General features: G+C 44.1%; 1 protein-coding gene and 1 pseudogene across 1 annotated transcript; one reads left to right on the forward strand and one right to left on the reverse strand.

Annotated features, from left to right (window-relative positions):
* Window positions 1-911: 911 nt before the first annotated feature.
* LOC149322874 (lysozyme C-like) lies at window positions 912-3,921 on the forward strand. The gene is made up of 4 exons (XM_089483999.1): window positions 912-1,170; window positions 2,686-2,844; window positions 3,053-3,131; window positions 3,772-3,921. The coding sequence occupies exons 1-4, from the start codon at window positions 1,038-1,040 to the stop codon at window positions 3,833-3,835; spliced, it is 435 nt and encodes a 144-aa protein (XP_089340125.1). The 5' UTR covers window positions 912-1,037; the 3' UTR covers window positions 3,836-3,921.
* Window positions 3,922-8,982: 5,061 nt separating this feature from the next.
* Window positions 8,983-16,382, reverse strand: LOC149322875 (lysozyme C-like; annotated as a pseudogene).
* Between the last annotated feature and the right edge of the window lie 475 nt (window positions 16,383-16,857).

Genomic DNA, 16,857 nt, shown 5'->3' on the forward strand with positions numbered 1-16,857 from the left:
TTGTTACAACTAAATTCTTTAACAGAAAAGTCCGTGAACAGGCAAGGCTCATGCTAGCCTCCCTTCCAGTATTATCTCAGAGATCACCACTACTTAGAAATATCATTTCTACTGTATAATGTATCTCACCTAATTCCCAACATTTTATGGCAGGTAGGTTGCCTATGCAACTCCTGGCATTGAAGAAATATGCATGGGAAGAACAGGTCTGCCACATTGGAATAAGTTTTGTAATAGATTTTGGACTGTTTTTCTGAATTAAACGAAGGAATTCTTTTCAGCATTTTCAAAGGGTGGCTGTGTTAGTCTGTTGCACCAAACATCACAGACTCTTGTGGAAGATTAAAAATTTACAAATTTGATTTGGAACACGATTTTGTGGGCTTCAGCTCACTTCATGAAATGAATGGAGTTTGGCCTCCTGGCTGAAATGCTGAGGGCATAAATGTTTCTGACCAACCAAATAGGGACTAAGTAAAACTAGGCAGTAAGTGTGCAGTGGAAGCATTCAAAAATTAAATCAGAGAGTAACAAGTTACACCTCTGCTTCACACATCAGTTGTCATGGTCATATTTCATGGCTGGCCCTGTTGATCACAGCAGACTTGGTCATCATTTTTAATGGTATGCAAATGATCAAGTTTGATTCATGCCATCTTCCACTTACCCTTCAGCCGCCTCCTATTCTAGAAACTAGCCTTCCTCCCTTCCCAGCAGTCACAAGAAGGAAACATTTGCAAGGAAACACTGAAACACTTAGTGTATTGGTTAAGGATGTTCCAATTCTTATCAATTGCTTCCTCTAACCCTTCTTGATTTTTTTTAAAATCCAATGTCCCAGACTATGTTTTAGATTTTAATGAGGACATCCAAGTGGCCAATTTGATTCCTGGCATGTGTGGGAGGGGACGGTGTAAGGGCTTCACGCCTTGTGCCCCATGGTGAGATGCCACCCAAGACACCCAGAGAAGGATAAAAGCAGGTACCTAGGATGAGCCTGGCATGAGCTGCTCACCCATCTGACAAACTTTGCCAAGATGAAGATGCTTCTGTTTTTGGGTGTCTGCCTTCTGGCAGCCCTGGCTGTGCCTAGTGCAGAAGGCAAGAAAATGAAACGATGTGATGTGGCTCGGTACCTGAAGAAGCATGTGAGGGATAAGGTGGCTGATTGTGAGTATCCACTTACTCTTTGTTCAGACCTTAGCAGAATTACTTCTTGGGCTACTGCTCAATCTCCCAGCCCACGTGGTCCCAGGCCATGCTGTTTAAGAGCTGTGGGAGCTGTACTCCAAAATAGCAAGGTCCAAGCTTTGGAGACCATCTGCTCTGCTTTTTCACGCCTATGGCTTCTTGACACACTTGCTGAGGGATCAACACTTCTTCACTGAATCTGAGATAGACCTACAAGGGTTGAAGGGGTAGAATTGGTCTACTGGCAGACCTCACTTTTCTTAAGAAATAATTATATCTTTCCTAGAGTGTGTCATTGCTTTTTAAGGAGTGGGAGGAGAGAGAAAGCTCTGTTGGAAAGAATGGCTCTACTCAGCCCTGATCTAGAAGGAAGATGCTTTGGTTTGTATCTTCCCAATTTCCAGTGGAGGCAGATTTTAGTCTAATTGTTTAAAATATCTGAAATAAACACACACCTCTTTCATTAATATACAGCAACAATGTAGATGTGAGTCAATTGATTCGGCCTCAAGTTGGATTCATCTCGCTTCAGTAACTCAGTTTGGACGTGGGTCAAACTAATGCAGCAAATGAATTAGGCAACGGGCTTGCCATGGAAAGATCCTTTAAAAGCTTTTCAAATGCTTTAGAAGTCTCCTCCAATGTGCAGTGAGGAGAGGCTGTTCAATAGACCTCAACCCCCACTTCAGTCCCATTGCTGTTCCCATCCAAGAAACAGACCCTGCCTCCTTTTTTCCTGTTAAAAGTTGGCTCCTAGACTTAAGACTCAACTTGAAACCTGACCAGAAAGTGTCTTGGAAAGACTTGAGATTGGACTTTACTTAAAGGGAGGGACATGAAACCAGAGTAAAAGACTTGTACACATCCCTGCTATACAGTTTTAGAATAAAAGGATGATTTCTTAATGAGAAACTTACTCCAACAAAATACCTTTTCAAACCAACAGGGACAAAGTATTATACTATCTGGGATTGGGTGGAGCATAAACAAAAGTGAAGAAAACATTCAGGCACTGGTAAAGAAAAATCTATAGAGTCAGTCCAACAATTATGTTGGAGTTATCTACATAGAAAATTATGCATCAGAACATGTGCAGTGTTACATGTAGGAGTTTTCATGTAGGAGTTTTCAAAGTACAGGAATGGTGTGTAATCTGTGGAAATTTGAGGCCAGACAAAGAGATGATGGCTTGGCCCAGTGTTGAGAGAAGCCTCAGCTCTAATGGAAATGGCCTAGTCAGTCAATCAAAAATATATTCAGAAGCTGCCCTGTTGATTGCTCAGATCTTAAATGTAAATAAAGAAATAAAAATATCCAATTTTTATTATGAGAGGTATTGTCATTGAAAAGGTATGTGTGCATATGGAAATAAAATTCAAAATAATGCTTATGAGGGGCTTCATGAGAGGCATCTGAAAGAAACCGTAGGAGTCATTTCTGACTATGAAAACTCAGTCTTCCATAACGTGACCTGACCTCTTAATCTTTCTGCAGGGGTCTGTCTGGTAGAACATGAGAGTTCTTACAACACCAAGGCGATCAATAATAATGGCAATAGCCGTGACTATGGGCTCTTCCAGATCAACAGCAAATATTGGTGTGACGATGGAAAGACCGCGGGTGCCAAGAATGCCTGCCATATTAAATGCAACAGTAAGTGTATGTGGGGGGTGGGGGGTGGGCACACATGCATGTGGGGATGCGTTGGGGTGTGTGTTATCAGCAGAAACCACAGCCAATAGAAGCACGAAAGTATATCCTCTTCCACACTCTGGTTTCCATTTTGGACTGTACCATCATTCCAGTGTCCATCTGTCCCTTTTCTGTGTGGCTCATTCCAACCTCTTTCCTCTCTCTTAAGAATTCCTGGATGATAACCTTGACGATGACATGACATGTGCCTTGAAGATAGCACATGAGGCCAAAGGATTGACTCCCTGGTAAGTAGAATTAAAGGTCAAATATGAGAAGGCTGGTTCATTTTGGAGGAAGCAGGTGGTTTCTCTGTCTGGCTAAGTGGTGTGCAAGAGAAACGGAGAGGGGTGACAGAAAGAGAGAGAAACCTGGGAGCCCACCTGTGTTTTGGTTCTAGCTCAATCACTGTTGGCATTAGCCCAGTCCACTGCCAGTAAGTGCCTCCACTGTCCATTACTAGCAAAGGATGACAGCTCACAACAGAGCAAATGTTCTCCACCTCATCCTACTACAATTCTGCCAAACCAAAGACTAGAGATACTGATTCTCAGTTCATCTCCACCATCCCTGCCTAATCCACTTCCCAAAGACTTTAAAAATAATAATAATAATAATAATAATAATAATAATAATCTTGACTTAATTTGGGCCTTGATTAGAGACTGACCTAGGAGGAATGGAGGTGGCGTGGACAGAGTGGTCTCTCCTTTGATAAACAATAGGGCTCCAGGTTCAAAACGAACAAGAAAGGAAACAAAAAGAAAAAAAACTTGTCTCCAAGGGGGTATGGGAGTGGCAGTAGCCTTCCTGGAGCAGCTTGCCTTTCATTCCCTTTGCAGCAAACTTGGAATTTCAATTTCCCCTCCCCATCTTCTTTCTTTGCAGGGTTGGCTGGAAGAAACACTGCAAAGGGAAAAATGTTTCTAAATATATCAAGGGCTGCTTCTAGTCCAGCAACTCAGGACGCAACAGGCTCTGAAGATGGGATTGCTGTGGGAAGAGTTGGCAGCTGAATTTTCGAGGTGGTGGCAGCAACTGGGGATCAGTAGTAGATTGGGGGGGGGGGGTCTGAATTAGCACCATTGTGTCCTAGAAGGCCATCTTTTGTTTGTGAACTACCAACCATGTAAGATGATCTGATCCAATCTATGACTCTCTCCAAAGCCTTCATATGTACTACTGTGGGTGATAAATAAAAAGGATGCATAGAAGACTTCTTCCCTTGTTTTGTAGTAGTTGGATTTCTTTTGTTGTTTGATTTTGGAAAAATGAGCTCTGAGCTGGTTGGAGCTTAGCAGAAACTACAAGTGGTGTGTAATGGCACAGACATTTGGGGGCAAATAGAGGCTAGGATGCTTACAAGGGTATTTTTAAAGTCAGAAAAGCTAAAGCACAGAATGAGCTCAGTGTATATTATTCCTTTCTTAAATTATTTTTAACACCCCCCACTACAAACCCACTGCATAGTTTTACCCAGTTCCCATTTGGGAACTGCCTAGCTATCTGATCCCACAAAAGTTACAATTCTGATAATAATTCCCAGAATGGCCAGTGACCATGCTGGTTGTCAAATTCTGGGAGCTGTAGTCCAAAAAAGTAGTTTTTTTTAAAAAAAAACCTGCAGTTAGCAGTCTATCTAGTCAAAGCTGCAAGCTATTTTTGGTACTGTGGCATGAGCAAAGTATTGCCAGAAGAGGGAGGCAGATCCTATTCAACCTTAGGAGATTCCAGACTGGTCACTCTTCTGGCAAAACTGGATCCCCCGTTGCACAATCAATGTCTCTGTGTAACATTACATACAGGCTGAGAGCACTTCTAACCATTAGTTGTTCTGTCCCTTCCAGTCAACTCTGACTTATGACAATTCTATCACATAGTTTTTTGTGGGTTTTTGGGGCTATGTGGCGATGTTCTAGAAGAGTTTCTAGGCCAACATGGCCACATAGGCCAAAAAACCCACAAAAAACTATGGATACCAGCCTTGAAAGCCTTCAACTTCACAATTCTATCACAGTTTTCTTGGTAAAATTTATTCAGAGAAGGTTTGCCATTCCCTTCCTCTGAGGCTGAGAGAGTGTGCCTGGCTCAGGTCAGATAGTGGCTGTGTGGGGATTTCTACCATGGTCTTGTGGAGTCCTATCCAAGCCTCTCCTGTTAAAGCCTCCATCTCCAACAGCACCTGCTCACCACCACCACCACCCCCAAAAAAATCAGTGGGGGAAAAAACCCAATATTTTTATTCCTTGAAGGCCTAGAAACAATTTGGCCTTGGAATAAGGTGCAGGTGCCCAGTGCCTCCTCTACCCACAGAAAACAAGCCTGGAAGGGGTTAGAAATCGATGTCTCATTTAGTATTCCTCCTCTCTCAGCTGCATAATATAAAACCAGGGTTTGTACTAACACAGACATGGGTTTCTAGCCCCTTTCATGCTCCCCCCCGTAGGTTTTGTATTGCTCTGGGGTAGGGGTGGAAGGATCCCCAAAACCAACATTTGCCCTCCAGAAGTTGCCTTTGTTGTGTTCTTATTTGCCATCAAGTCAACTCATGGAAACACTTTGAGTAAGAGACCTCCAAGAGTCCTGATCATCTGAAATCTGCTCATGCTTTCCACACTCAAGTCTATGGCTTCCTTGAGTGAGTCCATCCACTCCTAGCATGCTCTCCCTCTTTTCCTATGGCCCGTCTCTGCCTGTACAGTCAGCCCTCTGATTAAAGCATCCATGGTTTGAAAATATTCAAAAAATATATAAATTCCAAAAACCAAACCTTGAATTTGCCATTTTATATAAGAGACACCAGCTATTGATGGAAACTTATGTAGGCAAAACATCACCATCCACACATAACAGGAAGGCATCCTTAAGGTTCAGGAGCCCCAAAGTTTGCAGAATAGCAATAATTTATTGGCAACTTGCAAAGATGTTCATAACATCTAACATCCACCTCTCAGACGGAACAAAGTCTTCAGAAAAATAAACCCCAGAAGAAGTAAATAGTGGTGACACTGAAGTCTACAAATCAGCCCAATGAGGACTGAGCATGTTTGGTGGTGGACACAGAATTGGGGCGGGGGGGACAAGGAGAGGGAATGGGGTATGCTGAAAGAGTCCATGGCTGGTTAGGACTCTGAATGCTCCATATGGCACTTGTATGCCTTGAATACAAAGGGAAAGAGAAGCATCATTTCCAAATGACGTCAAAAGGCTAACTATGTTATGGTAGGAGGAGGAAAGAATAATTCAGAGGGGAGGGAAAGACACCAGCACTAGTGAGGAAGACGCAAGAGAGGGAAGGAGTGAGGGACTGGGAGGTCTAAAGCCCTGCCTCAGGGATACTGACCTGATGGTTTCTATACTTCCATTCAGTGCACAGACCAGCTATAAGCATTGAAGTCATGCAATCAGGTCCCTTGTGTTCAGCATCATCCCTGTTTCCAAAGCAACATCCATCATGGACAAACCATAAAGACTGCCATGTGAGAGATGATGGGATTTGTGATGCAGAAGGGACAATATGTCCTTGTACCATTGGTTTAAACAGTATTTGCTGTCATGATGATAAAGCTAGGATTGGTGGAAGAGCACTCTTATCTCATGACCATTACAACCAGAGGGCACCTCCCTACCTCCTGGCCATTCTTGTCACTGGTATTTTAGTGCATTTCATCTCTAGTGACACAAACCCCTTTTTCATAATGCCTTTGTATGCCACCCCAGAAGTTACCTGGATGAAGAGTGGTTTAGAAATACTTTCAACAATAAGGATGGAGATCAATATGATTTCTGTCCTTAGTTTCAAGGATTGCCACTTGAGCAGTATATTCCAGTCTCTGTTGATTACAGAGATTGGGATGAGTAGGTCCTAGTGTTCCCAGAGAATTCCTACTGTGCCCCCCAAAAAATCAGTTAGGGAAATCATGAAGAGTGCAGCCCCAAAGATCCATACAATAGAGTAAGCTCTATTAAACTTGATGAGACTTCTTTTTAATTGCAGAAGCTTATATGTGGGAGATGAAGCCCTCCTGAGAGGAGCACCTGGCTGCGTCTACACATGGCTCACGGCTTTTAAAGACATGTGAACTCTATATTGTACCAGATTCATGTTGACCAGGTCACCTCCTTGACCTCTTTAGAGAAAAGGTACGATTTAGATGTAACCAACCATCATGCTGGCAACAACAGAGGACCAATTGAGGCAAGGCCAATGTGGAGCTATGAGCAATGTGTTGGCCATAGTTGTGAGAAGATGTGATTGCCATAGACCATATGCAGCCTTGCTGTTCCACCACCAATACTAAGCAATAAGCCAACTCTCTTTCTGCAACAAAGCATCTATGACCCACCTGGATTGTTTGACCTACCTGTATGACCTACTTGTATTTTGCTTGAGTCAAGATGTAGTTTGATTCAGACCAACAACTTCAACTTCCTGTACAAGCTTCCAGTCTGTATCAGAAACCACCCCATGGGCTCTCTCACACACATTTTTTCTTTTTTCATTCTATCTTTCTAAGCAATCTTCATTTCCCTGATACAATACAGGATAATGTACCAAGCTCATCAGAGTTGGCAAAGCACAACTGTGGACTGGATCAGAAGGAAGAAACATTAGTGAGGCAACACTGGAGTACTGAGAATTGGCACTTGGGAAATGGGTGTATCAATGCTTGTCTGAGATATTTCTTGGAAGTCTTGATTGATACAACAGTATTAGAGACAGCTGCTTCTTTGACTGGTGTGTATGCCACATGAAATGATCTGAATGTCTGATCTGAAGATAGTGGATATTGTGCTTTGACTAGATAGACCGCTAGCTGCACAGTTTAAAAAAACAACACTATTTTTGGACTACAGCTCCCAGAATATGACAACCAGCACGTTTCTCACAATCCAAATAGGAACTAGGTAAAACTAGGCAGTGAGTTTCTAGTGGGAGTGTTCAAAAATAATATAAGATACACTTCTGCTTCAGGCATCGCATTAGCAGTGGCATCACTAGAGGGTAAGCAAGGCTCAAGGTGGGGTAGAACACATATTGAAACACTTAAAACACATAAACATAGCATACATTAAAATCATCTATCATAAAATTAAAATATCCCAATTTAGAATTCACAGTTTAAAACCGACTCTTTAGGCTGCTGGAAGAGACAGCTCTTTAATACTGTTTTAAATTTGGGCAGCATGTTTAGCTGTCAAATCTCTTCCAGCAGGCTAGGAATTATTCCACAGTCTATAGCAGACAATAAAAAGTCCTCTGAGTTACAGGTGCCAGTCTGGTTCTGGCTGGTGAAGTAAATGTCCCCCAGAGGTCCTGAGTGTATGGGGCAGGTAATATGGGAGGAGGCAGTCCCATAGGTAGCCTGGACCCAAACCATGTTGGGCTTTAAAGGTAATAACCAACTCTTTGTACTTTGCCCAGAAATTAAGTGGCTCATTATGCCATGGAAGTGGGAGTATGGGGTAAATTTAAAGAGCTATTTCTAAACTCTTAAAGTGAGTGTCCACAAATGGACTCTTCTGGGCTCCTTGGGATAAAGAGGTAGCTAGTTAGCACATAATTACATTTTATTATTTAAATCCAAGTTCTCCACTAAATAAAAGCAATACTGCGTAATTTACAAAATCTTGCTATTTTGGTTTTCTTGATGGAGAATTCTGTTGTTGTTGTTGTTGTTGTTTGTACAAAGTCTTTTGTATGCAATAGTTGTACTGTCTAAGAAATCCAATAGCCCAAAGTGGAAATCCTGTGAATGATTTGTTGCTGGTTATTACCAGGTTATTGCTGGGATAAGTCCTCTTTAATCGCGATGTCTTTGAAAATCTTCACTGCGACTGCACAATTTTCATGGGATAATGTTATTTTAAACACCCGCTTTCCCCCATGTGATAGCGTCCATAGATTGGATCAGGCCATTTTGCATGCTTGGTAGTTACACAAACACCAAGATGGCCTGCTTGGACACATTTTGCTAATTCATCCCCCCCCCCTGCCCCCCAATCTGCTACCGATGCCCAGTTGCTGCCACCACCTCAAAATTTCAACTGCCAACTCTCCCCATAGCAGTCTTGTCTTCAGACCCTGTTGCATCTGGACTAGAAGCAACCCTTGACATATTTATCAACTTTTTCCCTTGGCAGTGATTCTTCCAACCAATCCTGCAATGAAAGAAGATGGAGAGGAGGGATTGAAATTCCACATTTACTGCAAAGGAAATAAAACCAAGCTGCTCCAAGAAGGCTACTGCCATCATATCCCCAGAGAGAAAAGGTATTATTTCTTTTTGTTTAGTTTCTTGTTCTTTTTTAACTTAGAGCCCTGCTGATTATCAAAGGAGAGACCACTCTGTCCGCACTAGTTTTCTGGCAATGGAAGAGGAAACATCCTATTATGGGTTAATCCTCCTCATTGCTTTTATAGTCTCGAAGTAGACTGAGGGCCCATTCACATTACAAAAAAAATCGGTTCTGAAACCGATTCAATCATGTGAAGTTCATACTCACCCCGAATCTCACACAAGCGAATCCGGGGCTTGCACACCCGTTCCGTGTTAAATGGCCCCTAGCGCGGTGTTTTTGAAATCGGCGCAAATACCGTTTCTTTTGGAAAACCCCGGGTCCTGGGAATGAGAACTTGGCCTCGATCACGATCGAGGCAAATTGAGGGAGGGATTTAGGTCAGAGGGTGGGCAAAGGGCAAGGCATTTCCTCCCCTCATCGGAGGGGAGGGGGAGGAGGAAAGAGCCCTGGGAAGAAGGGAGCAAGGGAAGGCATTCTTTAGGAGCCTCTTTTCCCTGCATCCCCTGCCCAAAGCCCTCTGTCGCTGGGCATTCCTTCCCTTGCAGGAGGAAAAAATTCAGGTCACGAACGGAGCTCATGTCAGGCAACCCCCCCCCCCCTTTTCAAATTCAAACAATTTTTTTTTGAGCAAATATGCGCATTGAATACATTATGTTTGTATTCCAGAGGCAGATGGAGCTGGGCTTGCACTTTATATCCTTGGATCTCCTTGCCTTCTGCAGAGGGGGAAGCTACAAATGTTGCAAACAATCAATGTTACATGTTTAACAATTTTTTTGGAGCAAATATGCGCATGGTTTGTCTTCTTGAGCAGATACAGCAAGGGAAGCAAAGGGAAAGCTAATGTTGCTTTTAAAAGCATAAAAAAAAATGCATGGCAATCCCATCCTTTGCCTGGGACAGGGGCAGATCTGACCCAAAAGCCCACAGGTTTATAAAAAGAGAGAGAGAGAGAGAGGCATCTCTCTCCCTGCTTCAGCCGCTGAAACCCCTGTGCCTGGCTCTTTAAAAAGGGAGGACACTTTCCCTGATGCCCTGCAAACGTCACCATGACGATAGCTTGATTGGCAGCAGCCACCTCGCCAGCAGACACAGAATGCATTCGATTTCAATTTGCAGGTCAAAATGCATTCGATTTCAAATTTGTAGTGGGCACTTGCTAACGGAGCGATTCGGGGGAGGGGCATCCGGATCAGCCCAGTTCCTTCCAGGTCTTTTAGACCAGTATGAATGGGGCCTCAGAGGGAGCCACCACTAAAGGGAGCAACCAACACAATTCCTCAGTCTATTTACTGCTTTGGCTTGTAGGCTGTGTTTTTCTTTTTTCTTTTCTTTTCTTTTCTTTCTTTCTTTCTTTCTTTTCTTTCTTTTTTTCATTTCTTTGCTTTATCTTCAAGACTTTAATCTTCCTTCTCTGTTTTTCTTATATTTATAGTCTGCTTTCTCCTACCTTGGACACTGTCTATAAAAACAAGAACATTCTTTAGCTTTTATTATATCCTTTCATTTTTCTATCCTTTTCTTCTGAGGAGCGGCCTGGCAGAGAGAGTTAAGAAGCTATGCTGTGAGGTGAGGCAAATATGCCCAACTTTAGCCATATGTCTGGAAAATATTTTACCTCTGCCACACTGAAAAGGCTAAAAGACCACAGGGGCCTGGCACAGTCTGAAGAGGGAGAACCAAATGGTGTAAACCTCAATCCCAGACGGGATTGTGCAGCAAGATGGTGAGCCTGAAAGGACCTTAGCACAGTTGGAAGAGGGACTCTTTGAACTTTTCATCCACAAGTACAAAACAGGTCAGTCCTAATCCAAACGAAGAAGGTGACAGCAAAGGTGCGTGTGAACTGCAAAAGGCAGACCTGATCCAGGTCACTAATGGCATGAGCAACATCTCTAATAACTTGAGCTTAAGCATACCTAAACTTTTTGAAAGCAGATCACATAAAGGAAGAATTAAACATGAAGACAGTGTGGTTCAGCATGATGACACAGATCAAGGTGGCATCTCACAGGCTTCAAGAAATAATTTTACCATTCTTTTGTTCTAATCCAAAGAAGGAATTTGAAAAATCATGGCACACCTTGGATTTAACATGCTACAACAAGACTGGGATATTGCTGCTGGGAACAGTTGTTAATCACTCCATTTGCAATGCAGCTACCTTTGCTCCACTAGCAACAAACACATCCATCATAGATATATGTAGGTCAGCAACATGGCCTTCACCTTCCACATTTGTATGCCACTATTGCTTGGATACTTTTGAATCAGAAGAGGTGTATTATAGTCTGTATTTCCACATAAGTGATATGCCTCAGTTCACCCACCCCATCAGTCAGGGAGATTTGATATGTCCCATGATAGGAAGTTTCCACCTCTATTGCTGGAAGATGGAACATTGGTCTTTACCTGTGAGATGTTTCTTTTCAGCAATGGAGCTGGAAACATAGGAAATTATCTCATTAGTTTCACTGCCAGGATAGACCCAAGATGTAACTTTCTTAAGGCAGATCTTATCACATTCACCCATCACTGGGCAGTATGCAGCCTGTAGGCTTCTCCAAGCTTGTCCTGCATCTTTTCAAGAATAGGAAAATCCTATTCTTGAAAAGCTGTGAGAAAAGCCGGGATTGCATACTGGCTGCATACTGCCCAGCAATGGGTGAATGCAGTAAGAAAGTTACATCCCAGATCTATCCCAGCAGCGAAGCTAATGCAATAATATCCATGCTCTCCACGCAGAACTGAGAGAGGATTTTTCCTTTGACTCTGCAAAGGTGGTTGTAAATTAGTTACTTTTTAATTTGAATTTCTGGGAGTTTCCATCTAGTATACTTTCATTTTGCATTGAATGTTCTCTTAATTTGTTACGTATCCTTGGCTGCAATATGGATTGCGGGATTGTGGGGGTTGCTCCCACTGGCAGTGATTCCCTCTAACATTGTTTCCTGTCAACTGGAGTGATGCTGGGGATCAACCTATGACAGTATGTTTCTTCCTCCATCACTGATAAGAAACCTCTAACAAGTAAGAACTAATGTTCCTTTTACTGCAAAGGGAATGAAAGCAAGCTGCTTTAGGAAGGTTAGTGCCATTGCCATATCCCCTTAAAGACAGGCTTTTGTTTCCTTTCCTTTTCTTTTCTTTTCTTTCTTTCTTTGGGCTCATTCACACTACCAAAAAAAATCGGATCTGAAACCGATTCAAATACATGAAGTTCCTACTCACCCCGAATCTCACACAAGCGAATCCGAGGCTTGCACACCCGTTCCGTGGTAAATGGCCCCTAGCGCGGGTCTTTTGAAATCGGCGCAAATACCGTTTCTTTTTAAAAACCCCGGGTCCTGGGAATGAGAACTTTGGCCTCGATCATGATCGAGGCAAATTGAGGGAGGGATTTAGGTCAGAGGGTGGGCAAAGGGCAAGGCATTTCCTCCCCTCATCGGAGGGGAGGGGGAGGAGGAAAGAGCCCTGGGCAGAAGGGCTGCTGCTAGGCAAGGAGCAGGCAGGGCTCCTGGCGCTGGGAGGAAGGGGATGCTCTCCTCCTCCTCCTCTTCCTCCTCCTCCTGCTCTCCTGCTGGCCCCTGCTCCCTCCGGGCCATTCAAGGCCGCCTCTCTTGCTGGGGGACTTGGCCAACCCCAGGAGGGCACATTGCATGCCCACGGAGGCAGCCGCTTCCAGCCTGGAGCCTGGCACCCAGAGAGGGGCTCCCCTGAGAGCCAGCCTGGCAGCCAGGGGATGGCGGGAGGAGGAGGAGGAGGAGGGTCGCTGGCCAGGCAGCAGCAGGCCTCCAGCAGCTGAAGCAGGGAGAGAGATTCCTCTCTCTCTCTCTCTCTCTCTCTCTGTGTGTGTGTGTGTGTGTCAGAGGGAAAAGGGGGGGTGGTCTACTTCCCGCTCCCGCAGCCTCCCCATTGCTCTTCTCCCTCACAATCCCAAGGCTGGAAGGGATCCCCAAGGGACATCCAGTCCAACCCCCAATCAAAGCAACACCCCCCCCTTTTCAAGCAGCCTCTTTTGACCATTTATGCGCATTTTTTGACCATTTATGCGCATTTTTTGGGGAGTGACATGTCTGTGTGCTTGCTTGTGCTTTATTTCCTCTTGCTCCTGGATTATTAATAATTATTATTATTATTGTTATTGTTATTGTTACTGTTATATGCGGATGCTACAGTCAGAATGCCTGCACTGCATTTCCCCTTTATTCCCAATTGATTCCATGGGTTAGAGCATTCCCTCCCCTCATCGGAGGGGAAAGAGAGGAGGAAAGAGCCCAAAGGGTGGATGCTAAGGGTGACAGGTGGCAAAAGGGGAGGCTGGGCTGCATAGGGCTGGGGGTGGGGGGGAGATGGAGAAAGTGATGGAGGAGGAGGAAGAGGAGGATTGCCAAGGCTGGGGGATGTAGGGAAATGGATGCAGCAGAAGCATTTATGCGCATTTTTTGACCATTTATGCGCATTTTTTGGGGGGTGACATGTCTGTGTGCTTGCTATTTCCTCTTGCTCCTGGATTATTATTATTATTATTATTATTATTATTATTATTATTATTAATGCGCTGCATTTCCCATTTATTCCCAATTGATTCCATGAGGTCACTCTCTCTCAGCCTCAGTGGAAGGCAATGGCAAAGTGTAAGCAGGAGGAAAGGGGTCAGTTCAGCAGAGGGGGAAGCTACAATGTTGCAAAAGACCTCACTTACAATCAGTGTTACATTTTTAAACAATTTTTTGGAGCAAAGGGAAAGCTACAAATGTTGCTTTTAAAAGCATAAAAAATGCATGACAATTCCATCCTTTGCCTGGGACGGGGCAGATCTGACCCAAATGCCCACAGGTTTATAAAAAAATTAACCCTGTGCCTGGCTCTTTAAAAAAAGGGAGGAGGGGGAGGACACTTTCCGATGCCCTGCAAAACGTCACCATGACAATCGCTTGATTGACAGCGGCCACCTCGCCGGCAGAGATAGAATGCATTCGATTTCAAACAGAATGCATTCGATTTCAAATTTGTAGTGGGCACTTGCTAACGGAGTGATTCGGGGGAGGGGCATCCGGATCATCCCAGTTCCCTCCATGTCTTTTAGGCCAGTATGAATGGGGCCTTTCTTTCTTTCCTGGAGGCCTTTTGTTTAGCAAAGGAGAGACCACTCATTTCACGCCAGCCCCATCCCTCCTATGTCAATTTCTAATCAAGGCCCAAATTCAATTGAGATTTTTGAGGTCTTTGAGCAGTGAATTAGACAGGGATAGCTATGGAGAGATAGGAATTTGAATCTCCAGTCTTAGGGCCATGGTGGCGAACCTGTAACACGCATGCCCTTTCTGGCAAGCGAAGCCATCTCCAAGGGCACACGGTGGCCATGGGAAGTAGGGGTGGAGGGCAGGGTGCACATGCCTGGCCCAGCTCCTTGTCGTGGCTCAGTTTGCCTCGGGAATGCCCAGCCACAGCAAAGAGGGGCAGAGAGGCATGTGTGGCTGGATTGGCTCATTGCTGGAACCTGGTTCTCCTATGGAAAACTGAGCTGCATCAAGATGGGGCATCACATGGCCCTTATGGGTGGAAGTCCTGCATCTTGCATTCATTGGGATTCTGGGAACTGTAAGATTGTGAGGCATAATGAGGCCATCCATGGGGTTTTCGTGGCAAGATTTCTTTAAAAGAGGTTTGCCATTGCTTTCTTCTGAGGCTGAGAGAATGTGCCTTGGGTTTTCCCCCCAGATTTCCCACCCCCAGAATCCCCTTCCCGAAGGCGGAAATCCCCCCCCCCCCCAGCCTTTGCCACCCAGTGCGGCAACGCCACTGAGTTTGGGAACTCGGTCTCCAAAACATTCACCATCACTGGTCTATGGAAACTGGTGTAGGACTGTTGAGGGATGGAGTCCCTTACTGGTAATGTGTAGGGAGGTGCTTAATAGCAGTGGAATGGTCTGAAGACAATGGTAATTAAGCCAGAACCAAAAAGCAGGTGGGCTCCCAAGTTTCTCTCTCTTTTTGTCACATCTCCCCCCTAACTTATCTAAAAATCTACCAGCTTCCCCTCCACAATTAACCACCCCTCCCCGCATTTGACCCCTAATTCGACTTACCAGGGTGTCAACCATTTGGCCTCCTCTGCTATTTGCTTGGCACATTTGAGGTCATCTTCAATGTTATCATTCAGCAATTCTTAAGAGAGAGGAAACAGATTGTAATGATCATGACAAAAAAGATGCAGATGGACATTGTAAAGATGGCATGGTCCAAAATGAAAGCCAGAGTGTGGAATAGAGTGTTCATAATTAGATGTCAATGGCTGTGATTTTTGCCTCCAATTCATATCCCCCCACCAATGCATATGTACACACACATATAGAGGTACTTCTGCAATCAATGTGGCAGGCATTCTTGGCATCTGGAGTCCTTCCATCATCACACCAATGTTTGCTGTTGATCTGGAAGATCCCATAGTCACGGCTATTGCCATTATCATTGATTGCCTTGGTGTCATAAGAACTCTCTTATTTTGCCAGACAGACCCCTGCAGAAAGATCAGGAGGTCAGGTCACATTACCAAGGACTGAACTCCCATAGTCAGGAATAATCCCTTCTGTGCCTGTCATCCTGGTTGCCTCTCATAAGCAATATTTTGAATTTTATTTCCAAATACACACTTGTATATTTTCAGTGACAATAGCCGACATAGTAAAAACTGGCTATTTTTCATTTCTTTATTGACATTTAAGATCAGAATAATCAGTGGAGCAGCTTCTGAACACATTTCTGATTGGCCGCCTAGGTCATTTCCATCAGAGATGGGGCTTGTCTTCTGAGGAACCATAAGAAAAATGATATCTGCCAGCAGGATAACTCTCCCCCTTCACCCTTGCATTTCTGACACAGACCCAGTGAAGAAGTCTTGATCCCTCAGCAAGTGTTTTTTAACCTATGGGCTCCAAAGCTTTTTTTAATGCTCCTCTTTTGGACTACAACTCCCACAATTCTAAAGCAGCATTGCCTGGGGTAATTCTTCTACTGTCTGGACAAAGGCCAAGTGGGCACTCACAGTCAGCCACTTTGGTGCTCACAAAGCCGTCAGTGCCACTCTTCTTCAGGACCTGAGCCAGTTCGCATTGGCTGAATTTCTTGGTTTCAGCACTGGGCACAGCCAGGGCTACAACAAGGCAGACACCCAAGAATACAAGTGTCTCCATCTTGGCAAAGTTTGTCAGATGGATGAACAGCTCCTGTGTGGCTTCTGCTTTTATTGTCCTGTAGTCTTGGGTTGTCTCACCATGAGGCACAAAGTGTGAAGCCCTTAGATCATCGCCTTCCACATCTGCCAGGAATCAGGAGTATATTGGCTACTTGGATTCAGGGCCAGTGCACTAATGGAGTGTCACAGTGTTTCCTCATAAATCTTTCCTTCTTGTGTCACCTGGTCTAGACTTGTAGTTGAGCAAAATAAAATAAAAATATTTGAAATCCAAACCACCTCTGAACACAAGCATTTCAGATAATGCTAAAGGACAATGTTGTGTGATAAGGTACAGCCACAGAAGCCATCATTCTACTTTGACAGCCTCATGTGAGAAAGTCCAGAGTTTATTTCATTGATGTGGGACTGGTAGTTGTTCAGCTTCTGCCTAGAAAATGATTACTGTGTTTGAAATTCCTGACATTTCCCAA

This window comes from Sceloporus occidentalis, unplaced genomic scaffold (assembly GCF_023333645.1).
Source record: "Sceloporus occidentalis isolate IW3139 unplaced genomic scaffold, rSceOcc1.0.p SCAF_1, whole genome shotgun sequence".
Classification (NCBI taxonomy): Eukaryota; Metazoa; Chordata; class Lepidosauria; order Squamata; family Phrynosomatidae; genus Sceloporus; species Sceloporus occidentalis.

Coding starts and splice junctions, on each gene's coding strand:
- LOC149322874 (XM_089483999.1), top strand. CDS start 1,038: ATGAAGATGCTTCTGTTTTTGGGTGTCTGCCTTCTGGCAGCCCTGGCT. Junction 2,845..3,052: donor CTGCCATATTAAATGCAACA/GTAAGTGTATGT, acceptor CTCTCTCTTAAG/AATTCCTGGATGATAACCTT. Junction 3,132..3,771: donor GCCAAAGGATTGACTCCCTG/GTAAGTAGAATT, acceptor CTTTCTTTGCAG/GGTTGGCTGGAAGAAACACT.